The 26,708-nt window shown below is 33.8% G+C and overlaps 1 protein-coding gene across 2 annotated transcripts in view; it reads left to right on the plus strand.

Moving 5' to 3' along the window:
* The window catches only part of MANEA (mannosidase endo-alpha), a 30,181-nt gene extending 22,646 nt beyond the window's left edge, over nt 1-7,535 (plus strand). For both annotated transcript variants that reach the window (XM_003897925.5, XM_021937622.2), the window contains exons 4-5: nt 3,588-3,664; nt 4,610-7,535. In XM_003897925.5, coding sequence (XP_003897974.1) covers nt 3,588-3,664; nt 4,610-5,267 — 735 coding nt within the window. In that variant the 3' untranslated portion in view covers nt 5,268-7,535. The remainder of the gene's footprint in view (nt 1-3,587; nt 3,665-4,609) is intronic.
* Nucleotides 7,536-26,708: the final 19,173 nt, after the last annotated feature.

Genomic DNA, 26,708 nt, shown 5'->3' on the forward strand with positions numbered 1-26,708 from the left:
TGCATGTTTTGCTAGAGCAAAGGCTGTTGCACTTATAACCGTCATTGGTAGGCTGGTTTTGCAGACAGTATAAAAATCAGGGCTGGATTCCTTCCTCTATATGCTCTCTATCCTGCACCATTAAGAACAATGGAACAGTTTTTTGAGTGAGACATGATAGAGATGTTTGGTAGATACTGTCATTGTTTAGCAAATATTCTGGTTTTCCTTCCCCTCCATGCAGAGTAAGTATACTTCCTGCCCTGTTGTTGGGTCTGGCCTTATGGCTTGCTTTGGCTGATGAGATGTGAGAAAAGATAATGTATACTATGCGCTTACATGATTATACTCCTATTCTCTTTTATGAGAAAAGCATGCCCCCTTCTGTCTAGGGCTCAGAATGACAGACACATGAGCTGATTTGAACCAGCCTGGAGCAGAGCCGTCATAAGCCAATTCATGGATTTTATGTTCAAAAAGCAAATGTTTGTCTTTTAGAGCCACTGAGATTGTGAGGTTGTCACATGACATTATTTAATCAAAACTTGACTGAATTAAATCATTCCTCTAAGTAAAGAAAAATTGGGCAGATTCAGTGATTTTTTTTTTGCTCAGGATTATAGGGGAAAAAACCAACTCAGCCCTGGTGATCTTCTTGCATTTTAATAAATTTAGTATGTTATTTTAAAGTAGCGTATTTTCTTTCTACTTTATGCAGAAATCACATTTCTTATACTAGGTTTATCAACATCCATTATTTCTTTGCGTATGGCTCTAGAGTCATTTTATCTGCTTTTCAGGCGTATGCCGATTTCCACCATGTGATACATGCATATAAGTATGTGTGTGATTCTTTTTTAAATGATTTTCACCTACATTTGAAACATGTTATATTAGTCATGGCCTCTCCTTTTTCATTTTCCTTGTTAAATGAATATTGTGAATTCGTGGCAAAAACTTTGGGAATCTTACCTAAATTCAGTATAAATGGTAGATTTAAGAGTTTAACTGTTGTTTGTTTTTGCATGCAAATCAGTCCATTTATTTATGAATACATTCATTCATTTAGTGCCTGCTACGTGTCAGATGCAGTCCCAGATGCTGACAATATTACGAAGAAGGATAAAGTATTATCTCTGTCCCTAAAATGCCTTGTAATCTACTGGAGGTCAGACACAAAGACAAGTAAATTTCAGGGAGAGGAAAGTATGAGGTATTATGGCACTACCTAGGAGTAGGAAGACCTACCTCATTTTTGTTGTGGCAGGGGATAGGGGAGTGTGCAGGGGTGAAGGCAGGGAATGGAGTTGGAGAAGGGGAAAAATACCAGATTTTCATTTAAGAAAGTTTGTTTTGTTTATTAAAATTTATTAAAGTTATTAAAATGCAGGAAAAAAAGACAGGAAAGGTCAAAATTAAAAACATGAAATGAGGGAATGTTTATGTTCTTATTCTCTAAAGATAGACATTTCATTTTATATATAGAATTCTATTATTTTAAAATTGAACTAATCGATTTTTCCAAATGGAATAGAGAGATGGAGACTAGATCACATCATTAATTAAAATTGCAAAGTAATTTTATTATAATTAAGACATTAGAAATACATGAGGGAAAATTTTAAATGTTTTATATTTACCAATAATAGCTTTTTGCATTTACTGCAAATATATTGATCTGTGCTTTTCAAAAATAACATGCTATTTGTTGTTTGCAACTGTAAAAGCAAATTCATTTTGATATAGGATATTTCAAGTTAGATATTGCTTAAATATGGTGTCCTTTATGTATAACATGGAAATTTAGAAAACACAGTGATGTATCTGAAGGAAGAATTATCCAAGGAAACGTTATATAATAGTATGAAAATACCTACACACTTGGTAATTTGCTTTCAACTGAATTTAAAAACAAATACCAAAGTTACTGAGAAATCTAACTGCCCTAGCAGTTACTACCCTGGCAATACTAACAATAAGGTGCAAAAATGAATTTGACTTAGTTTTTTATGACAAAAACTTATTTTTGTAATATTACTGTAATTTAAAGTAGAAAATTATATTTTTATTAAATATTATTTAACTTTAAAATTGATTATATGAAAACAAGTAGCATTGATTAATGTAAAATACATTTTGCTTTAATTGGGTAATTGAAAACAGAGGAGTTTCATATTGCAATAGAAGTCTCTAGTTCCATAAATACCTCATAGAGCCTGAAACCTGAAATTAAAACAGTAAATTTATTAGACTACCATAAAGATTTTTAATTGATGTTGGTAAGTCAGTAAAACTAGGAATAAAAGTGAAAATCCTCATTCTTTGTTTTATGAATCTGAAATAGATTGTCATCTAAGAGAAGTATCTTCTGTATTTTTTACTTTACTAGTCAGAAGTGGCATACAGAATGATTTTACTAGCCATAATTTGTCTGTCTTGATTTATGTATAGCCAACCTTAAGTTAAAAAATTTTAGTCTGTGCACAGTATTTTAAAAATACTTGGCTGGGCGCAGTGGCTCATGCCTGTATTCCCAGCACTTTGGGAGGCCGAGGCGGGCGGATCACAAGGTGAGGAGATCGAGACCATCCCAGCTAACACAGTGAAACCCGTCTCTACTAAAAATACAAAAAATTAGCTGGGCGTGGTGGCGGGCGCCTGTAGTCCCAGCTACTGGCCAGACTGAGGCAGAGGCAGGAGAATGGCGTGAACCCGGGAGGTGGAGCTTGCAGTGAACCGAGATCGCCCCCCTGCACTCCAGCCTGGGCAACAGAGTGAGACTCCATCTCAAAAAAAAATTGTAATTACTGCTCTCTATATGTTTACATATTTATAATGTGTGTATGTGTGTGTGTGTGTGTGTGTTTGTGTGTGTGTGTGTATGGGATATCGAAACCATAAATACCTAGGCATTATGAAAATTATTGTCCTTTATGACACTAGTGGATATTATTTTTAAGCGATTTCATTATAAATTCTTTAATAGAAGTAAATGTATATTATTTTGTAAAATGCTGTTTTAATGGTATGGAAGGATTTATATGTAAATAAATTTGCTAATGACTTCCATTTAAATTTAAGCTTAATGGTCACATGCCTGTAAAGAATCCAGATTTTTCTATTTTTTTGGTTGTTTTCCTAAAAGAAACATATATCTGAATATAGAGTATTTCCTATATATCTTACATGGGATATAAATATGTAAGAAACATATTTTTATAAGGAGTAAACATAAAAAGGAGCCTTGCATAATGGTTAAGCATTCGAACTCGGAATTCAGATCCTCAGTATTACCTCCAACAAACTGGGTGACTTGGAACAACTTACTGAACATTTCTTAAGGTTCTGTCTATCTTTGATTACCTTACTAAGAAAACAAATACCTTAGGGATTTGTGAAGATTAACCAAGATAATAAGTATAAAATGTTTAGCATGTTATTTAGCAGTAAATTTTATTGGTAAAAATTCTCTGGTAGTTTCTGTGTTCGATAAATATTAATCTTAAATTAAGGTGATTTAATCAGTTACTTTATTAAATATATGAAATATACTTCAGTTTTACATTATAGATAATTTATCCCCTAACTGATTTTTTTGTTTGTTTTAGGTTACTTTTCACATAGAACCATATAGCAATCGAGATGATCAAAACATGTACCAAAATGTCAAGTATATTATAGACAAGTGAGTTTCTTCAGTATTTATAAATATTGTTATATTATCCAGTGATAATTATTGTTTTAAGAATAGTACATTAAATTATATTTGAGATTTGAATGATTTATGATTATTCCATTTTTAATAAAATAAAATTAAATTGTTATTTAATTTTATTAAAGGAACATTGCTGAAGTTCCTTACAATTCACTTTCTTTTTGGCAGATTGCTGTTTTTACTGTGTTACAGGTTTATAGACTATTTATGATTTCTGTAATTTTGATATTTTAAATTGACATTGTTTTCTAAACCTTCGGAATATAGCTTTATCTTTTTAAAAAGAAGGTTCAGATTATTAAAAGTGAAGTATTTCTTTTAACGCAGTAGACTCAGAGCTGATATTGTCATTTATATCTAGCCTGATCAAAAAGAATTTATTAATGCAGTTTTCATTTTTTCAAACAATTTTACTGATAACAGTCTGTGACAGATGCCGTAGTCTTCCAAGGAAACTTGTCAGCAACAGTAGAATATTTATTACTGATAGATAAAAAAGCAGTTTATGTATTAATGTAGCGAACCATAGGCTTTTTATGGCATTAGTCATCATTTGTAAACCTCAATATGAGATAGTTAATCACTTGTTTGGTAATGCATCCAGTATCTCATTTTCTAATGTGTAAAATTAAAAATGCATTTTTAATTACTACACTTACACAACTGATTCCCCTAAGAAATTTAAGTTGTTACAATTATATTATTCTTATCTTTAAATCAGAGACCAAATATTTTTTAGGAAAGAAAAATGTTATTACTGTCATTAGATTATCTTTTAATATTTTAAGTTATTTTGACCAAAAGTAATGTGTTCAAACTGCACTGATTCCTTCATTTTCAGTACATAAACAGTTTTTATCTGTAGCAAATTAGTTGTGAATATTCATTCCGCTTTTATATATGCTTATTTTCTAGATATGGAAATCATCCGGCCTTTTACAGGTACAAGACGAAGACCGGCAATGCTCTTCCTATGTTTTATGTCTATGATTCCTATATTACCAAACCTGAAAAATGGGCCAATCTGTTAACCACCTCAGGGTCTCGGAGTATTCGCAATTCTCCTTATGATGGATTGTTTATTGCCCTTCTAGTTGAAGAAAAACATAAGTATGATATTCTTCAAAGTGGTTTTGATGGAATTTACACATATTTTGCCACAAATGGCTTTACTTATGGCTCATCACATCAGAATTGGGCTAGCCTAAAATTATTTTGTGATAAATACAACTTAATATTTATCCCAAGTGTGGGCCCAGGATACATAGATACCAGCATCCGTCCATGGAACACGCAAAACACTCGGAACCGGATCAATGGGAAGTATTATGAAATTGCTCTGAGTGCCGCACTTCAGACACACCCCAGCTTAATTTCTATCACCTCTTTTAATGAGTGGCATGAAGGAACTCAGATTGAAAAAGCTGTTCCCAAAAGAACCAGTAATACAGTGTACCTAGATTACCGTCCTCATAAACCAGGTCTTTACCTAGAACTGACTCGCAAGTGGTCTGAAAAATACAGTAAGGAAAGAACAACTTATACATTAGATCACCAGCTGCCTGTTTCTTAATGCATTAATTAAAGTTTAATAGTTATAAAAATCACCTAATTTTTAAAAATAGCTTTCTTTTTGCGTTATGGGAAGAAAACTATCAAAACCAGTATATACTAGTAGTTATATTTAAAAATACATTTTAAAAATTCTTACAGATAATATTATAATTGTCACCCTTCACAATACCACATGAGAAAATGTCAGACAAAATGTATACAAATATATTCCTTATGGCATAATTTACTGCATTTCTGACAAATCAAAATTCTGATTTGATGGCAATTGAATTTTCATTTTATAATAGATAAATGCTTGTGTTACCTAAAGCACTTAGCACACAGTTAAATTATACTGACATCCTAGACCCAAAGAAATAGGATTGTGTGTATATTTGGGATATCTATCAAAGAAAAAAAAAACCCTGAAAGATAATGTACATGTTTTATGTCATATTTTAAAAATAATTTAATCAACTTTATTGTTTTAGTATTTAGACTCTGGATAACTCTTCAATAATGAGGAAATTCTTAAGATTAACAAAATCACTGTACCTTCCTCTCAATTTTGCTGTGAATGTGAACCCAAAATGGCTTTAATAGTCTTTTTAAAAAAATTTAATTACATAAATTAAACCTTACCATGACCAAATTGTGTTAGGAAGGCCTGCTATCTACGGCACAGTGCGTCATTTGCAGATTTGTGGTTACCTATACCATGCTAGGTGTTTTGGCATGTTTAGTGTTTCTGCTTTACAGTGCTGAATTCCGTATTTTAGAAGCTATGGAAAGTCCTTTTATGAAAAAGTTAATGATTGCTTCTCAGTTATTAGGAAAACAGTTATTTCACAATTATTATGTAGATATGATGCCCAAATATTATTTTTAGTATATCTGGTCAATTTTTAAGTTGTTACTATTATATTATTCTTATCTTTAAATCAGAGACCAAATATTTTTTTAGGAAAGAAAAATGTTATTACTGTCATTAGATTGTCTTTTAATTTAAGTTATTTTGACCAAAAGTAATAGAGAAAATTTACTTACCATTTTAGGTTCTAGAGACATGGAAATGAAAATTATTTTATGTCTAGGGTAAGTCCAGAAGTTTAGCTTTACATTAAGTTTAACACTGCATAATAATGAAGAAACTAATATTTTACTTAAAAACTAATAGTTTCAATTTTTTATATAGTAATATCCCCATTTTATAAATGTTAGACTTTTATCATACCTATAGGTTAAAATACTTGTCATCAATAACTTGTCGTATTGTGACAAATTGATCACTTGTATACTAAAAATAAATCTGCTTAAAAACTAAATAAAATGCACTCTATTCTTATAGTTAATGTTTATAACTATAACTATAGTAAAGAAATATATATATCTTTAACATTGTTACATAAATGTTATTTCTTAGGTGTTCCATTAAGAAAAGCAATAGAATAATACTAAAAAATAATGCCTATAAATCTTCAGAGTATAAAGACATCCATTCAGAAACATAAATTAGCACTAAATTTTTTATAAAATAGCTCACCAGATGACAAAATTTATTTTATTTTTAAACAATGGTTTTGACACAAATTATGTTATTGAAAAGAGGCATTACTGTTTAATTTATAGTTTTGGAATTTGTCATTTCTCAGAGAATGATCAGGCCTTAGGAAATTAATACAGTAGTAGTAATCATTATTTTCTAGGGGAAAATAAAAGAATAAATCACTATGCTGATATTTTGATATAACCAAGCACTTATGTAGTAATACTGTATAGATACAACCTGTGGATTTTCTTCTTATATCCATTTAACTTGAATATATTATTTTAGGTATAATTTATAAATGTCATACCTAATACTCTTTTATAATATACCATATTTCATTAAAGTTTTGTTAGAGAAGTATCTACCATAGAGGAGTTTTTTGTGTATGTTGTGTATTTGAACCCACCATGACAGAAAGTAAGTTTTAGGAAATAGTTGTGAGATTAAAGGAAAGTCTATAAAAACAAGGTCAGCATATTCTCAACACAGATACCACCACTTTCTGTCTTTTTCCCATTATAGACATGGCGAATCCACACAGCATACTTCACCTCTGAGGTTTGTTGTGATTCCTCAACACGTTACCCTAACCAACCAGCAGCAACAGATTTCAGAGTAGGATAAAGCAGATTCTCTCTTCATTGCACAAAGTTATTCTCAATGGAAGAATGGCATCTGATCTCATAATTACTAGTTTATAATTATATTAATATGTTTTTTTCTCCCTTTTTAATAAAATAATTACAGTCATCCCTCACTGTCTGTGGGGGATTGGTTCCAGTTACCCCTATGGAAACCAAAATCTGCAAATGCTCAAGTCCCTGATATAAACTGGCATATTAGTTGCATATAACCTATGCACATCCTCCTGTACACATTAAATCATCTCTAGATTACTTATAACACTTAATACAATGTAAATGCTATGTAAATAGTTGTTATACTATACCAGTTAGTGAATAATGAAAATGACATGGAAAAAAAAAAGTCTGTACATCTTCAGAGTTTTCAGTCGGCAATTTCTTGGCCATGGATGTAGAACCCACAAATAAGGTGAGCCAACTGCATTAGGAAATATCTCTAATAATTCTGTTAATTCTTAGGAAAGCTTTCAAAATCTTCCTCAGGTATTCATTACAGCTGCCTTTACCATTTTATTTGTAACAGTTTCAATTGTTATGATCACAAGTAAATAAGAGCAAAGAATTTATTTCTTGATTCAAAAAAACTATGTTTGAATTCAATATAGTATAATAACTGTTAAAACAAAGTGGTATAATACAATGCATGAATGATAATGGATTCTTTCATAAGTTATTAATTTTTTTTTTTTTTTTTTTTTTTGAGACGGAGTCTCGCGCTGTGTCACCCAGGCTGGAGTGCAGTGGCACGATCTCGGCTCACTGCAAGCTCCGCCTCCCAGGTTCAGGCCATTCTCCTGCCTCAGCCTCCGAGTAGCTGGGACTACAGGCACCCGCCACCACGCCCGGCTAGTTTTTTGTATTTTTAGTAGAGACGGGGTTTCACCATGTTAGCCAGGATGGTCTCGATCTCCTGACCTCGTGATCCGCCCGCCTCGGCCTCCCAAAGTGCTGGGATTACAGGCTTGAGCCACCGCGCCCGGCCAAGTTATTAATTTTTATGGTTTAATCAGTCTAATTGTTTTGACTGTATAGAAACCAAATATTTTACTGTTTCTTTTAAGAACTAATATTGTCAACAACTGCTGTTATTAATGTTTACTTGAGTTAACTTTTTTCTGTTTTAAGACTAATTAAAAATTACTATTTTGTTATATGGAATGGTTAATTTTTACTTCATAAAATTATGAATACATTGTATTTTAGATATTAAAGTCTATCATTTCTCTTTATGAAATGTCTTATTTGATTTCCGATTAACAAATGAAAAGGAGTATCCAGTCATCATTCTTTATATGTTTTCTCTTTTGAGATACGCAGCACTTACAAAGTGGATATCTTTAACTGCATATACTTTTTAAATCTATAAGCTTGTGTTAAATATACACACATACATGCACACATAATTGTTTTTTTTTAATTTGGGAGCTGTTTCTCTATTTTTTTTTCTTCTTTGAGTATAATCATATATTAGCTCCGACATCCGTTAGGAAATTAATCTTCTAAAACAGCAAAGTAACAAACCAGTAGAGAACCTACCAAGTTCCTGCACGTTTTCAAACTGACCACAGTTAGCCAGTTTAAACATGACTGCTCCTAAACTCTACGGTGCTTACAGAAACAGTCTTTAAAAATCTATATTTAAATTTTGAATTACACTCACATCACGTAGTGAAGAAAAGCAATAATTTACAACCAGCAAAATTTCAGTTATTTTTGCAAATATTTATAATTTCTAAATGAAAACTTGATGTAGCCACAAGCAAAAAGGCTTTATGGCTCAAAGCATTACTTTTTCAATATTAAAATAATACAATTTAAAAATTATATTAACATTTCTAGTCTTTAAAAAAATGTACTCCAAATTAAGTTTTATACTATGTTGTAGTATATCCACATAAAGGCTAAATGTTACTGTGGGCTTGTTGCCAGATTATTATCCTTGAGAATTTAGGTACTATTTTGGCTTAATTACTTTATAGAGACTCATTCATCTTTAGTCAAATCAAAGAACTGAGTAGTGGCTATTATGTTCCAACTACCAATGAAGGAAGGAACGTTTTTCAAAGTGATTAGCTTTTTTAGTTGTTATATCATTACTACTTATGGCATCAAAAGACAAAGGACTAATGAACAAAAATAGTCATACATCTAAAATTTATTGAAATCAAAACATAATGGCACTTCTATATTAGATATTCTATATTGGAAGATACTGAATTTCAGGTTTCTCAGATTACATTAAATTAGCCATAAATTTTACCATAAAGTCAAAAAATCTTTGGAAGCTAAACCCCATATAAATATTTTATGATAGAAAAGAGTGATGCCCTGTAGTAAGATAAAACTGCTTACAATTATGGTGTATGATTGTATTATGCTTTTGTGTTTTCATTTTTGAAAAGAATAGGTTAAAAATCTGAGCAAAGATCACTATAAGCAACACAATGAGAATTATGAGCTACTCAATTATATTTAAAATGCATGATTACAATTATTGTATAAAAGTGCTTTTGAATTTTACCAAAAGTCATTATCAAAACACTCTAGTTGTGTTAATTTGATAATAGAGTCTAATGTGATACAAATTTTGCCCTGAAATTGCCTTGAAAATATCAAATGCAAAGAAAAAAAAAAAAAAACCAAAAACTCTTTGGAAGAAATTCGGCTGAAATGCATGTATTAAACTTTAGAAATTTTTATGTTTGAACACAGTCACCTAAACGAGTAGCATGCCACAACTTTTTAAAGAAGATATTGCATAGGATATTTAGCTTTTCCGCTCTGTTAAAATCCTATGCATCTCTTTGGGGTTAGAAAACAAATTAATAGAAACCCTTAATCTTGTAAAACTGAAACATTAAGAAAATACCAATTATAGATAGATGATAGATAGATAGATAGATAGATAGATAGATAGATAGATAGATAGATAGAAAGAAAGAATTGTGTTAACTGCTCAAGCCTACTTTTGGCAAGTAAAAACATCCTTTCATTAAATATTGTTTGTGGTTACATAAAAAAGTGTTTCCAAAGAAAAACCTCTTGAAATATTCTTTCTCTTGAAAAATTAATTGTTTTTTAAGGTCAGAAACCAAATGGGAACAAGAAGTGGCAGTATGGTACATTTATTTTTATATACATGAAAACTATAAAAGATAACAAATGCTATTTCAGTTATTTCTATCTTGAGAGATACAGAAAATAAGAAAAATTTCATTAACCAGAGAAAAGAACCATTAAATGCTGAAATAGAAACTAAACAAATAACATACATCATTAAAAAGTAGTTACTCTGATATTAAGAATGCATCTGCCATAACCAAAAAGTATAAGGGAACATTCCTCATGAGGCTGGTATAGCATAAAGCCAAAATCATAGGACCATGTCATTTATTCACATAGATAGCGAAATTCTAATATGAGCAAATCAAATACCACAGTGTATAGAAAGGCTGCCATGATCATGTTGAAGTTAGTCTAGATTGAAAGAAGTGTTTTAACAAGAGAAAAGCAATGAATTACATTGACAACATACTAAAGGTAAAGTGTTGTGGCGAAGAATTGATACAATTCAGTGTTTGTGCATGTTTACTCTTGGCAAATTAGAAACAGGAACATTTTTAATCTGAAAAAGGATATCTACCAAAAACCCTACAGCAAGTATCATAATTAGTGGTAAAACTTGCTATTTTTCTCCTTGAGATAGGGAACCAAGCAAGGCTGCCTATTTTCATGAATGCTACCCAACATTGTATTGGAGATTCTAGCCACTGCAGTAAAGTAGGAATGATTTAGTGAATGAAGTACTTTTTACATATAAAATTTGAAATAATCTACAAATAAATTAGAGTATTTAGCAAGTGTTATGTACAGTCCTATAGAAAAATCAGTTATAAAACCTCACAAAGTTCCCTTATGAAATTTAAAATCAAAAGGAAGTTTAGATCAAAGCTATTTTTTTGCATATACTAAATTTACATTTATTGAATGCTGCTTTTCTATATAGCATTTTTAATTACCCAGTCTTAAATATTAGCCATATGGCAGAATATTCAGTCATTAATATTAAAATGAAACAGCCTAATCCCTGATTTTATGTAAAAAATTAACTGCAATTATGATTGTTTGCTAAATTCTTACTTGAAAATTTGCTTTGCTGTAATATTTAGGTAAAGCACATTATTGAAAATTGCTCTTATTAGGTATATTATAAATATCTTAAAAATATTTAGTGGCAATCATTATATGAGCAGTAACTGAGCTCAAATTCTCCTATTTTTCCACCTATTAGTATTATGTGTTTGTAGCTACAGATTTAATCCCCAGATGAAATTATTCTGGTAATGCAACACTATTTTCTCATTTTTTTTCCTTGATTCATTCTTAATTAGCGTTTACATAAGGGTTCCTGTTATTAGAATACAGGCACTGTCTTTGCAAAACGGATTTGAAGTATTTTTCTACAAAAGGTAAATCTTACAAAATTAATGTATAAATAATGATGGATGGAATTGTTTAAAAGAATGTCTATATATAGTGCTGGTGGCATGTGTGGTTGAGTACACATTTGTAATTGAGCTTCCTGATAGTCAGTCCAAGAGGCTATATGGCTCTTTCTGCCAGAAAAGCAGCACCTCCTTTCCCATTGGAGGCAAACTTTACCTTGTCAATTACATTTTAACATAAATTTCTCAAGTAGAAATTACACCTAGGGTCAAAAATGCAAATGGTTACGGGAACCTGTCAGGGAATGTAAGTGAATTCGTCAGGTTTAAAACCTTAGAGAGTCCCAGGGACTGTGGACAATTCTCACCTAAAAGGAGTGCTCGGCCGGGCGCGGTGGCTCACGCCTGTAATCCCAGCATTTTGGGCCTAGGCGGGCGGATCACGAGGTCAGAAGATCAAGACCAGCCTGGTTAAGATGGTGAAACCCCATCCCTACTAAAAATACAAAAATTAGCTGAGCATGGTGGCGCATGCCTGTTACCCAGCAACTCGGGAGGCTGAGGCAAGATAATTGCTTGAGCCGGGACCTGGGAGGCGGAGGTTGCAGTGAGCCGAGATTGTGCCACTGCACTCTAGCGTCGTCTACAGAGCGAGACTCCGTCTCAAAAAAAAAAAAAAAAAAAAAAAGAAGGAGTTCTCAACAGCTCCTGTCAACATTGCCGCTTTGTTGTTATGGGTCCGTAAAATGAGGAGGTATATCTTGCTATGTGTGTCTGTTAATTTTTCTGATTATAATATGGTCAAATATTATAAAATATTTTTAAATTTTTAAAATGTTCGCTGGTTGAATCTGGCTAATGGATCACTAATGAGTCACTAATTTGTGATCTGTGATACAAAGAATATAAAACTATGTAATTTATGAAAAATAGCCTCAACATTTTGTAACATTGAGAAGGGAATTTCATATGACGAGTCATTGTATGGTGACTTGAATAAATTCTAAGCATATAACAATAAAAAAGTCAGTGAAAGTGAATCCATGGGGGCTCTGTTTTTGGGATAGTTTCCTTCAGCTGTTATCTGATGCAAAATCACAGATTAAAGCATCTAAAGAAGTGAGCTAGATGAATATCTCTTAGCTAATCTCTATTATTCCTTCTAATTTGGCTTTTGCCTGCCTGCCCACCACTCGACCTTTCTTTCTCATTTCCACCTTGCCTGTCTTTCTTTATTATTTGCTTTGTTTCAGAAAGGATGTGATTTATTAGACTGAATAGCATATGACAATACAGTTTCAGTCAAAAGTAGAGCAAGAATAGGAACATACCTATTAAGTCCACATTGAGTACAGTATTAAATGAAAACAAAATTATAACATACATTGCTATACTAGTGGTCACTAATTTAAGACTCTGAATAGCCAATATGAAAAAGGATATATAGTCATCTACACAGTATACAATGTTCATAGTATAAGAAACAAATAAATTTCTCAAGAAAAGTATAACTGCCTTAGTATTAAAGGAGAATTCTTCTGAGGATTCTCATAAAGAAGATACTGTAATATAATGTACATTATCTTGATCAGCACATTCCCTAAAATAGGACAAAGACAAACTTCATGACAGTCTATCCTATAAATATCGGTATAGTATGTGATTATGATATCACACCAAAGCACAGTTCACTAAAAGTAATATTTTGGAAAAGGAGAGTGTGTGTGTGTGTGTGTGTGTGTGTGTGTGTAAGATGTCCACGTACCTTCAAGCATTTTTTTTGAGTATTCATTAATGAAATATTTCTTGGATTTCTGCCAAAGAATGTAGTAGTTAAGGGAGTTATACGCATGAATAAGACTAGTTTCCTGCTTTCATGGTGCTGACAGTTTTTAACTGTTAAAGCACTTCATTTTTGGTCATGTAGATTTATATTTATTGATTCCTTAAGTTTAATTAGTTATGCCTTTCTCATAAATCAAATAAGCAAAGATATTTACTAATGACTGATCTGCCCTGTTTCCATATCTTTAAAATGAAGTCATTGGACCGGATGCCTGCTGAGATTGCATTTAATATTAACATTTTTATGTTAATCATATCAATGTCATGAAAACTGGAAAAAAAAAGGTTGCATTTCTCTAAAACAGCTATAAAACTGGGGAGAAAAGTAAATTCTATAAAATTATAAACCTTAAATTCACATTTGTTATCCACTCTGTATTTTGTTACTTTATTTGCCTTTCAAGTAACATTTCACTCACTTTCAAAAACTACTTGGTGGTTTCTTTTAAAATTAAGCATATCTTTACCATGACCAACAATTTTACTCCCACTAGAGTATAATTTCTTCTCTTCCCTCCTGCTTCTCTTTTCCCTATATCAATTGATGACATTCTCATTCATGTCACATAACGAGAAACCTGGGGTCATTCTTTGCCTTATCGTACTTTGTCATTCCCTAAATTCCATATAGCACTAAATATGACTTCCTTTTTCCTCAAAAATATTTCTTAAGTGTTTACCCTACTCTCCATCTGCACTATCTCTGACGAAGTCCAGGACATGATTGTCGTCCACCTGGGCTATTATATCGTAACTAATTTGTTTATATCTATGGCATTGCTTAATTTAAATTAATATCCAGAATAAGAGTCTATGTAATTCTCTTGCTTCAAATCTTTCAGTGATTTCACATTGCCTGCAGAATGAAGCACAAACTTCTTCAAGAGGTATATAAAATGTCCCATTACTATTCTATGCCCACAACTGCAGTCTTGTCTCCTGGTTTCTGTTACATTCATATTTTGCTTTGACTCAATAACCAACACAGCTTGTTATTTCATAACCTCATGAAGATCACTTTTGTGTGTGTTATGTCTTTTCCATTGTTCCTCACTAGTTTATTTCTACTGGAAACAGGACAAGAGTGTTGGAGGAGGAAACGAAATAAACATTTCTAATAAGTACCTAATGTATGTTAAAAACTGTATTAGGTGTTGTAATATTTATTTAATGTAATTAAATGTAATATTATTGTTATTTAATGTAATATTCATTCAACATTCTAAGTTTTGTTTATTTTATGGTTAAGGAAACTATATGTTGTAACTTGCCAATGTCTCACATCTGAAAAGAGATGAATCTGAACAAACTATCCTTCTACTATAAGGTCAACTCATCCAGAAATATTTCCCTACACCCAACCCTCCTCCTACTCTCACCGACATTAGGTGCTTAGAGTACAACTCTATTCCAGCATTTACTATATTCTGTTGGGATAAACTTCATACCAGAGTATCTTTGTTTCTACTCAAGCACCTTTGGCTCTACTCAAGCACACCTTGATTTCATTTAAGAACATAAAATGTTTTAGAGAGAAAAGAGAAAACAGTGCCGTGGTTTGAATATATGTCCCAATGCTCATGTGTTGGAAACTTAATCCCTAATACAAAAGTGTTGAGAAGTGAAAGCTTTAAGAGGTGAATAGGTCAGGAGGGCTCTGCTTTCTCAAATAGATTAAAGCCATTATCATGGGAATGGGTTTGTTACTGCAAGAGTGGATTTATTATAAATGTCAGTTTGGCCTTTCTCTTTCTGTCCCTTCTTTGCTCTGCTGTCTCTTGCCTTTCTGCCTTTGACTATGGATGAGGCAGCCTGAAGGCCCTCACCAGTGTGGTTCCTCAATCTTGGAAATCCCAACTTCCAGAGCCTTGAGACAAATAAACTTCTTCTCTTTATAAATTACCCTGTGTATAGTATTCCGATTTTGGATCTCTGCTCCCCATATTTAAGTGCAATTTTCATCAGCTGTCTAGCCATGGCTCAAGTGGTCCCAGGTGCAGCTCGACCTGCCACTTCAGAGGGTACAAGTCATAAACCATGGCAGATGTGCAGAATGTAAGTGGTGGGGGCATGGCTTCCTCTACCTAGATTTCAAAGGATGTCTTGGACAGCCTGAGGGCCCAGGCAGAGACTTGTCACAGGAGTGGAACTAGACCATCACAGAGAACCTCTACCACAGCACTGCTAAGCAGAAGCATGGGGTTTCTCTGTGCCACCACAGAGGGTGGCAGTGCCACTCCCACTAGATTATTCCTACTGGGAAGAGGACAAGAGAGAGAGAGAATGGCAGTGCTTAGTGGAGCCCTGGGAATAGGGTCTCACCTAAGACCCAAGAACTATAGTGATGCCAGCTTACAGAATCAGCCCAGGAGAGCTGCAGACAGGAGACTCCAACCTCTGTCTCTCTGCTGCCTTTATATTACAGTGTTTGACAAAAGTAGGTGCAAATTTAGTGCATGTTGAATTGAAAAAAAAATGATTCACACGAAACTTTGCATATACAAAAAAATGTGCTATACAGAAGTTTCTGTTCATGAATATTTCTTATTAGCTCTTACTCTATTTTCTTCAGCAAGAAGATTGTACATGTGTTCCATGATTTGATGGTTATAGCCAAATAATACTATACTGGCATATATAATTTCCCTTTACCTTCTTTAAATAAAATATTAATAATAAAATTGTAGTTATATTTCTGGAGTTTTTTTAAATAAATGAGCTGTTTATACAAAGTCGATTTCAAAAACGTATTATAAGAACAATCAAAAACAATAAACAAAATAATAATTGCTTACATAAATAAGGCTTCTGTGTTGATATAAAATATTAGTGGCAGAAATTCTGGAAGTGGCCCATTTAAACCAACTTTCAATCAGTCATTTACTTTAAGAGTATAATGTTTGAGATACTCATAGCTTCCAACCTATTTGCATAATCCCTGTGCTCTTTCCACTAAATGTTTTGCTAAAATTAGCACAGCTATTAAAACAGACCATGCACTAGAAATTATTAAAGAGTAAATATTGACATGTTTTTCAGTCAGTATAATAATTTAGAAAACCATATGTTGAATATTAACATCATTTCTTCATTAATCATGGTTCCTAATATACAAACAATTCTTTAAAAGGAGAGCAGAACCAATTATTTTTGTTTATGACAAAGTCCTACAAACACTACCCAGAATATTTAGTAACTGACCTAAGTATGAGAATTGGGTTGGATAAGCAGTTATCCTAGGAAATCACATGGAGAAGCCCTGCAAATTTTGAAGATATTCTTTAGAGTCAAAAGATAGACTCATATTTCATTCATTTTCCTGTTTCCTCAAACTGTCACTACTTTCTCCTCTTTCTCACTTAGAATTGATAACTTTGCTTTCTATTTAACTGAGAAAATACAAGCAATTGAAGATGACAACTAATGAGCCATCCTTTATACAATTCCCTTCTTTTGAGTGTGAGCCGAATCTGTAATTTACGTGTAACAGAATATAGCAGAAATTGAGGCTTTTGAGGATGCAATCGAGATCTTTAATCAGTTTAAGTCAATCAACAGGTAGATAATGCTGGGTGGAGTCACCTAAGCAGGTGAGCCCTTTAAAACAGATCTAGATGTTAGAGACAGAAGAAATTAGAGACGCTCTCCTGTTGGCCTTGAAAAAGTAAGCCACCATGAGTCCACAACTTCAAGAAAAGAAATTCTGCCAAAAAAAAAAAAAAAAAGTCAGCTTGGAAGAGTACCCTGAGCTTACATGAGTCCTCAATGCTGGTTGACACTTTAATTGTAGCTGTGTGAGACCCTGAACAGGGGACCTAGTGAAGCCATTCCTGATATACTGACTCATGGAAACTAACATAATAAAATAATAAAATACATTGTTTCAAGCTACTAAATTTGCAATAATTTGTTACACAGCCTTATAAATTTAATACGCAATGAAAAGAAAATCTCTATATGCCTCTACCACCAAGTACCCTCTTGCATATGTGTGTTATTTGCTCTGCCAGCCCTTCTTTTCACTGTGAATAAACTGTCCTTTTCTTCATCAACACCAATCCCTCTTTGGGGTTCTAAATCCTATTTCCTCATGTCTGCTCAAAGGCATCTCTATGACCGTGGTCCTTTCTCACTTCCCCGTTATTAATTTACCCCTTCTCTTCTTTTGTAAATAGTTCACAAATAGGATCTGTTTTCTTCCAAATTCAAAAACCATGCTTCCTCTGGTATTCTTTCAAATAAAATAACCCCAGTCTAGACATGTGCAAAAAACATCTGACAAACTCAAATTGAGAGTCATTCTGCAAAATATTGACCAGTAATACACAAAACACAGGATTACGAAACAAAGAAAGATAGAGAAACTGTCATAGACCAGAGGAGATTAAGGAGATATGACGAATAAATGAAATATAGTATCTGAAATTGGATCCTGGAACAGTAAAAGGACATTAGGGAAGAACTGCTGAAATCTGAAGAAAGTATGAGGTAACCAATGTTAGTTTCTTAGATTCAACAAATATGCCATGGTCAACCCCACTTTCTTCAGATCTTACTCAAATACCATCTTCCCAGCAAGGCCTTCTTTTACACTCTATTTTATTAAAGATCATACCCCTTACTTCTATTTAATAAACATACACAGTGTGCTTACTTTTCTATGATGAGGAAATAAAATGAACATAATTCTCCATTCCCAAGGAGTTCAGAGTTTTGAAGCAAAATAATAATTTTCTCAGAAGATACCTGGTTTTTGTTTTTTCATTGTTCTGCCAAGTGTGTGTGTGTGTGTGTGTGTGTGTTAACACTTTCTGATAAAAAATCTCACCTTTAAATTTGAGGAACCACCCTTCTCTACTCTGTGTAGTCTCAGTGAGGTCATTAATCCCTGGACCTTTAAGTTGGACATATGATATTAACTGGCAAAGTGATCTACTCCCTTTCCTACAGTGACAGGTCCAGAGCTAGGCATGTGAACCAAGCTCCAGTGAGCTTTAATAACATAGGCTTGTAGCACTTAACAGATAGCTTTTGTCCCACATGGAAAGCTTCTATGAACAAAGCCAACACAGAGGAAAGCAAAAGCAAGAGGTGGGCAAAAAGACAGCTTGATGACATATTTTTAACCCTCAAATTCTACCTTGGATCATGTCTGCCTTTAGCCTCTCCATTCCCTTAGCAAATAAACTTTTCTTTTTTGATGAAGCTAATTTAAGTTGATTTTATGTTACGGGACTGGAAGAGTCCTTATTAATAAAATCTTATATAGTGTTATAAATCTCAAATAGAGGTAGATATGGTGGATGCATAAGGAAGAGTCAATACTTTTTGAAATGCCAAAGAAATACTCACAGAGGAGTCACCCCTAAGTTTTAAAGTCTCAATAAGAACATATGGACAAGCACAGGAAAAACCTTATTAAATTATTGAGTTCTTACTGTGTGCCAGGCACTGTTTCAAGTACGTTGTATACATCATAGATTAGATCTTATTATTCTCACCAGTTTACTAACTGAGGGAGAAAGCAGTTAAGTAAACTTGCCCAAATTGATACCTGAGAATTAAGTTCTTATCCACTGAGTTCCATAGGATGCTATTTTCAAGAAAACTAATTTTATAATATGTAATTTTTAAAATGTTTGCTATTTTGTTCTTATAACTCATTAAACTGGTACACAAAATCCTTATTAAGAATTGGAATATCTAACAAGAGGAATAATTTGAGCTGTCTAAAACCATCTAACTTTGGTTTAATTAAGGTGAAGAATATACTGAAGACCAAAGGGGAAAACAGATATGTTGCATAGTTGACAAGAGAAAATTTACTCTTATTATATTGATCAGTTTTCTACTACATGTGTGCTTCTACTCCCTGATTAGAGCAGTTATTGAGGAGCATGAACAATTGTATACAAATGCCTATGAGAATCAAGCATTTCCTCTAGTGTGGCTGACATGTTTAACCAGGTAAAGGTGACAACACTTGCTTGGATGGGTTAGTGGGTATTTTTTCTAGGAGTGCAACTTAGTGAAGCAAAGAAGAAATATTTTGAGAAACTTTAGGGTAATGTTTTTTATTTGTTTATTTTTGAGTTTTTTGTTTGTTTGTTTGTTTTGAGACAGGTCCTCACTCTGTTGCCCAGGCTTTAGTGCAGTAGTGTGATCATGGCTCAGCACAGCCTTGAACTCTGGGGCTAACGTGTGATCTTTCAGACTCAACCTACCAAATAGCTGGGATTAGGCATGTGCCATCACACCTTGCTACTTTTTTTAAATTTCTTTTTTTGAAGATGGGTGTCTTACTATATTGCCTTAGCTATTCTCAAACTCCTAGGCTCAAGAGATCCTCCTGCCCTGGCCTCCAAAGTGCTTGGATTACAGGCATGAGCCACCATACCCTGTCTTATTTTAACAAAATAATATGCTAAATTCCTTAAGGAAAAGTGACAAATATTTTCAAAGATGCATGAATACTTCTATAAAACTTGTCAATTTTGAGAGACCCTCAGGTTTCTTTTATTTGCTCACACAATTTAATAACATCTAATAACAGTTGATAGAGTTTTTTCTATCTGCTCTAGCTTGTTTCACTTTTTGTCCTGTACATATTCCTCTTACAAAATAAGTCATTCATTTTATTCAAATAGTAACTCTTATGTCTTGGCTGTGTCCCCACCTTTCAAATCTCATCTTGAATTGTAGCTCATGTAGTCCCCATGTGTCATGGAAGGGACCTGGTAGGAGATACTTGAATCATGGGGGCGTGTTTAATGAAATACCCCAAACTTTTCCTTTAATTAAGTGTCTTTCATTAATTGACAACTGTTCTTTTATTGCTCAGCATTATGGCAGCATATATTATTAAGGAAAAGCAGAGAAAATATTGTTTTTCTTTAACGATGCCCTGCAACATTTTGGTCTTTTTTCAAAGTTTAACTTTTGTAGGCATAATCCAAGTATTCATAAGCTGAGATATTTCTCTGTTATTGTGCACATATTTCCATGAACTCTAGAGGAATGTGTTTTTATTCACCATTTAGAAGCATCATGCCATCTTGATTACTATGCTCAAGAAATAAAACCTTTTAAACTACGAATTAAAAAACCAATGTTATCTAACTAGCTTTGAGTGAGCTGACAATTTATTAGTGGTACTTCACTAAAACCTAAGCACTTTGGGAATAAGTTAAAAAACACTTCAATTTCAAATTTTAAAAATCTAGGAGTTCTTTCTCTTCTTCTTTCATTTTTCCCTTCTTTCACTTTATTCCTTCATTGCTTTCTGTCTTTTCCACCTACTTCCTACTTCTTCCCTTCCTCCCTCCCTTATTTCTTTCCTAATTTCTCTGTTTCTTTTTTAAAAATCAGTCTAGTGTTCCAAATGGCATTTCTTCAGACCAGATTTGTTATAGGCAGAAAAACTGAGATGAAATGCAGGATGCCATGCTTTGAAAAATCTTTTATTCAATTTATAAAACGAAACAACAAACTAATTTTACATTTTATAATATGCCTTAACTTTATTGATTTTGAAAGTAAACTTTAGTTTTATGGTCTATCACACTTTTTCATAAATTACAAACTCTGAATAAGATAATAGCTTGATATTACATCACTACCTACATATATTTTGGTTACAGCATGTTCATTACTGATTTATCATAGATGAAGATGAAATTCTTGACTAATATTTTTGAGTTCCTACCAACTATGCTTTAATTTTGTTATCTCTTTAGCCTTCAAAGCATCTTCTATGCCAAGGGAACTATCCTCAGCTTCATTTTTATTTTCCTCACCTATAAAATGAAAATAATAGTAGCACTTACCTGATGGAGTGATGTGCTGATAGTTGAAATAAATGATGCATGGTAACCTGCCTAAAGTGGCTGAACTAACAAGTGAAAGGATCAAGGCTGTTTAAACCTAAATCTGTCCAATTTTAGAGCATGTGTGCTTAACTATAAACTATTTTGCTATAGTAACATACAAAACTCACTGCTGCTGGAAAAATCACCATCCCTAGCTCCTGCACGGCTCTCTATTAGATTGAAGGGAGGACAACAGAGCTTGTCCTACTCTCACTATGACCATGGCGCTCATTATCCAGTTACCCCAACCTATTTCTTAGAAGGATATACAATTAGAGTTAATAATTTATCTCTCTATAAGATACCATCAGGACTAATACCATTGTGTCCTATAACCCTGTTTATCTTAGTCCTTGACAGGAAGTCCAAACCTGCATATCCTTCCTCAACTTGTCTCCAAATGGCATTGAACAATCCTTTATCATTTAAATGACCCCCAATTATCCTAACCTCCTGGTACTGAAGTTTTTGTGTATTTTTTTTTTCCTTTCAAGAGTGGGTGTGTCCTTTGAATTACTTCTAACAACAAAACACAATACTGCAAAGGTGATGGCATATCACATCTGTGATTATGATACATAAGATTGTAATGTCCATTTTGCTAGAAGACCCTCCTCCTTGTTGGTTTTGATGAAGCCTTACTGAGGAGGCCTACATGGCAAAGAATGGAGGGTGACCAGTCAACAGCCAGCAGGAAACTAAGGCCCTCAATGTATCAATCTACATGGATCTGCATCATGCCAACAACCAAATGAGCTTAGAAATGAATCCTTCCCCAGTCAAGTCTTGAGAAGATAGCTTTGGCTGAAATCTTTTTTTAATTGAAAAATAATTTAATGATGAAATATATCATATTTGTTAATATCTTGCTTGCCAAAATGTTTCATATTATCATTGGCCTATATCTCAAAATACAATATATATATTGAAGGCAAAGTTTATCATTAATAAAAGTAAATGTAAACCTATAATTCAATGGAAGGGAGGAGCTGAATTATTGTAAGTCTGAATTAGATAGATCATCAGGGTTTTTTATTTCTTTATTTCTTCTAAAAAGAAAAATAACGGGATACATATGTTCTACATATGTAGAACATGCAGGTTTGTTACATAGGTACACATGTGCCATGGTGGTTTGCTGCACTTATTGACCCGTCCCCTAAGTTCCCTCCCCTCACCCCTCTACCCCCAACAGGCCCTGGTGTGTGTTGTTCCCCTCTCTGTGTCCACGTGTTCTCAATGTTCAACTCCCACTTATGAGTGAGAACATGTGGTGTTTGGTTTTCTGTTCCTGTGTTAGTTTGCTGAGGATGATGGCTTCTAGTTTCATCCATATCCCTGAGAAGGACATGATCTCATGATCTCATTCCTTTTCTTTTCTTTTCTTTTTTTTTTTTTTTTTTTGGAGACAGAGTCTCATTCTGTTGCCCAGGCTGGCTGGAGTGCAGTGGCGGGATCTCTGCTCACTGCAAGCTCCGTCTCCCGGGTTCATGCCATTCTCCTGCCTCAGCCTCCCAAGTAGCTGGGATTACAGGCTCCTGCCACCACACCCGGCTAATTTTTTATATTTTTAGTAGAGATGGGGTTTCACCACGTTAGCCAGGATAGTCTCGATCTCCTGACCTCGTGATCCACCTGCCTCGGCCTCCCAAAGTGCTGGGATTACAGGATCTCATTCCTTTTTTATGGCTGCATAGTATTTTATGGTGTATATTACCACTTTTTCTCTATCCAGTCTACCATTGATGGGCACTTGGGTTGGTTCCATGTCTTTGCTATCGTAAATAGTGCTACAATAAACATATGTGTACATGTGCCTTTATAGTAGAATGATTTCTAGTCTTTTGGGTATACACCCAGTAATGGGATTGCTGGGTCAAAAGGTATTTCTGGTGGCTAAAATCTTGATTACTATCTTGAGGAGGATTAGATAAGCCACAACTGGGCTTCTGAACCACAGAGACTGGGAGATAAAAATGTATGTTGTTCTTAAGCTGCTGAGTTTATGATAATATTAATACTGAGCAATATGCAATTCATATACTCCTGAATCCCTGAAACTCTATCAATGCCCTCTGGAATTTACTCAGGAAATAGAGGTCATCAGAAGAGTATTTCTACAGCTTCCCATCAGCAAGTATTACAAAATCCTATGTATATTTTTCTTTACTATTCAACCATTTCTCTCTTATAGTGTTTGAACTTTCCATATTCCTAAGACTGTGATTTGAATTGTATGTTTGATCCCATTCTCTCACTGCTTCTTAAAGGCTTTGATTCCAGAACTATTTTTTCTCTCACCATCATCCTCATCATCACATTTTTTCCCTATGAGATATTTCCCATTCGTGTAGAAGAATGTGTAATAGTGCCGTCATTAAACAACAAAAATTTTTTGCCCCCATGCCCTGCCAGATACAGCCATCTGCTCTTTTTATAGCAACTTTCTCAGAATAATGGCTTTACACTCTTACCTACTTCTCCTGCCAGTCTCTTTTGGATCCAGTTAATTTTATTTTCCTACCACTCCACTAAAAAAGGCTCTTATTAACGTCCCTGATGACTTCCAAATTGACAAATTCAAAAGGTAGTCCGTAGTTTACATCTTATTGAAGCTCACAGCTGGGACACAATTGATCCCTTCCTTCTCCTTGAAGCACTTTCTTCCCTTAGTTTTGGTGACATCACCCACACTCCTGGGCTCAAGTGATCCTACTGTCTTAGCTTCCCAAAGTGCTGGGATTACAGAAGTGAGTCTCCACCATGCCTGGCCCCTCCTGCCTTTCTTTACCACTGAAGCTTGCAATGCTTCAGAACTCTGTTCTTGCACATCTTCTCTTCCCTATCCACATTCCTTTCCTAGATAGTCTTTTCTAATTCCATGGGTTTAACAATCATAGATATGCATATAACATCCAAAACTGTATCTGTAGCGCTGACTTTTCTTCTGATCTCCAGGCTCATACATCTAATCTGCAGTTGAAGTTTTAATATACAACTCAAATTTAACTTTTGAAAATTGAACTCATAATTTTTCCCATCCCATAAACATTTGCTTTCCCAAGAAGTGGCATCAGCATACTTTCTGTTCCTCATGCCAAAATCCTTGGAATCAATCTTGATTCCTCTTTTTATTTCACAGCTCATATCCATTCCTTTGTTCAGAATCTTCCAGTTTTACTTTTAGAATATGTTGTAAATGCAAACCTTTATGTTAGTAGCTGTGTAATTCTTTCTCAAATCTTAAGTTTCATCATAGTAATTCATTTCTCAAAACCATCCAATGACTTCCCTCAATGCTAGGAATAATATTCTAAGTATTTACAGTAGCTGATAAAGTCCAAATAAGTTTTTAACACATAGTCAGTTTGTCATGTATTGCCTAGAAATGGCATTATGTTTCTGTCCTGACCATTTTTCCTTCATTTTCCCCTTCCTCACTCAACCGCAGCCAAACAGACCTCTTTGCTATCCTTAGAACATTCCCATGCAGGTGTGATTTTCAGGTTCCTGCTTCCTTTCTCCTTGCTTTTTCCCCTTCCCGGAATGATTGCTCCCCAAAATAATCACAAGGCTCTCTGCTCCCTTATTCCATTTAGGTCTCTGCCCAAAAGTCTTAAAGTTTTTCCCCCAAATATAGAACTTAAAGTAGCAGTCCAGTTTTTCTCTATTTACTTCATTGCTTCACTTTTCTTTGAGGGTCTTTTCCCCCAAAGACAATGTTATATAGCTATGTTTTCAGAGCTTTCCACCTCTTGTGAAATGTTAGCTCCATGTCCTGCTGGGTCCTTTGTTTACTCACTGATGTAATGCAATGCAGACAACTTCATGCGGATGGGAGAAGCACGAGCATAGATACAAATCGTAAAAATGGAAATACCAAATTACCATCATTTGGTGAATTACAGAAAAAATAGGTTTCCTGTAAAATTTTTATAGCTTGATGAAGAATTTGATGCTTGCAATAGATCCATTACTTGAGTGTCACGATTTATTTATAGCTGTTTATATGATTTCAATGATCCTATTACTTTGTTGATAGTTATTTTTTATTCTTTCTTTCTTCTGGAAGGTAGGAGGCTTTGTCTCCATTCTTCTTGTCCCTGGCCAACATGAGTCACTTAAAATAATCCCTCTTATAACTTAGCAAACTGTCAAAGCAGTATATAGCAAGGTTGTTAAAAAATTCTCATCAGTTTTCTGTACCTAGAAAACCCCATAGTCTCTCACCAAAGGCTCCTATATTAGATAAACAACTTCAGCAAAGTTTTGGGATACAAAATCAATGCACAGAAATCAATAGCATTTTTATAAACTAATAGTATCCAAGCTGGGAACCAAATAAAATATTCAGTCCCATTCACAATGGCCACAAAAAAAAATAGAATACCTAGGGATATGGCTAACCAGGGAGGTGAAAGATCTGTACAAACAGAATTACAAAACACTGCTGAATGAAGTTGGAGATGACATAAACAAATGGAGAAACACTCCATGCTCATGGATGGGAAGGATCAATACTGTTAAAAAGCAATTTACTCTATTTCTATCAAACTACCCAAAGACATTTTCCACAGAATTAGAAAAAACTATTCTAAAATATATACAGAACCAAAAAAGAGCCCCAAGTAGCCAAAGCAAAAATTAACAAAGTAGGAAAAATCACACTACACAACTTCAAACTATACTACAAGGCTATGGAAACTAAAACATCCTGGTACTGGTACAAAAATAGACATAGACCAATTGAACATGTTAGAGAATGCAGAAATAAAGTCACACAACTACAAACACCTGATCTTCAACAAAGTTAGTCATAGCAAGTAATAGAGAAAGGGCTCCCTATTCTGTAAATGGTGCTGGGATAACTGGCTAGCTACATGAAGAAAAGTAAAACTAGACTTTTTCCTTTCACCATGTACAAAAATCAACTCAAGATGGATTAAACACTTACATGAAAACCTAAAACTATAAAAACTTTGGAAGACAAGGTAGGAAACACCATTCTGGATATAGAAACAGACTCAAACAGCAATTGCAAGAAAAACAAAAAATTGACAATTGGTACCAACTAAAGAGCTCTGCCCAGCACACATACACACACACACA

The sequence above is a fragment of the Papio anubis genome, chromosome 6 (genome assembly GCF_008728515.1).
Source record: "Papio anubis isolate 15944 chromosome 6, Panubis1.0, whole genome shotgun sequence".
NCBI lineage: Eukaryota > Metazoa > Chordata > Mammalia > Primates > Cercopithecidae > Papio > Papio anubis.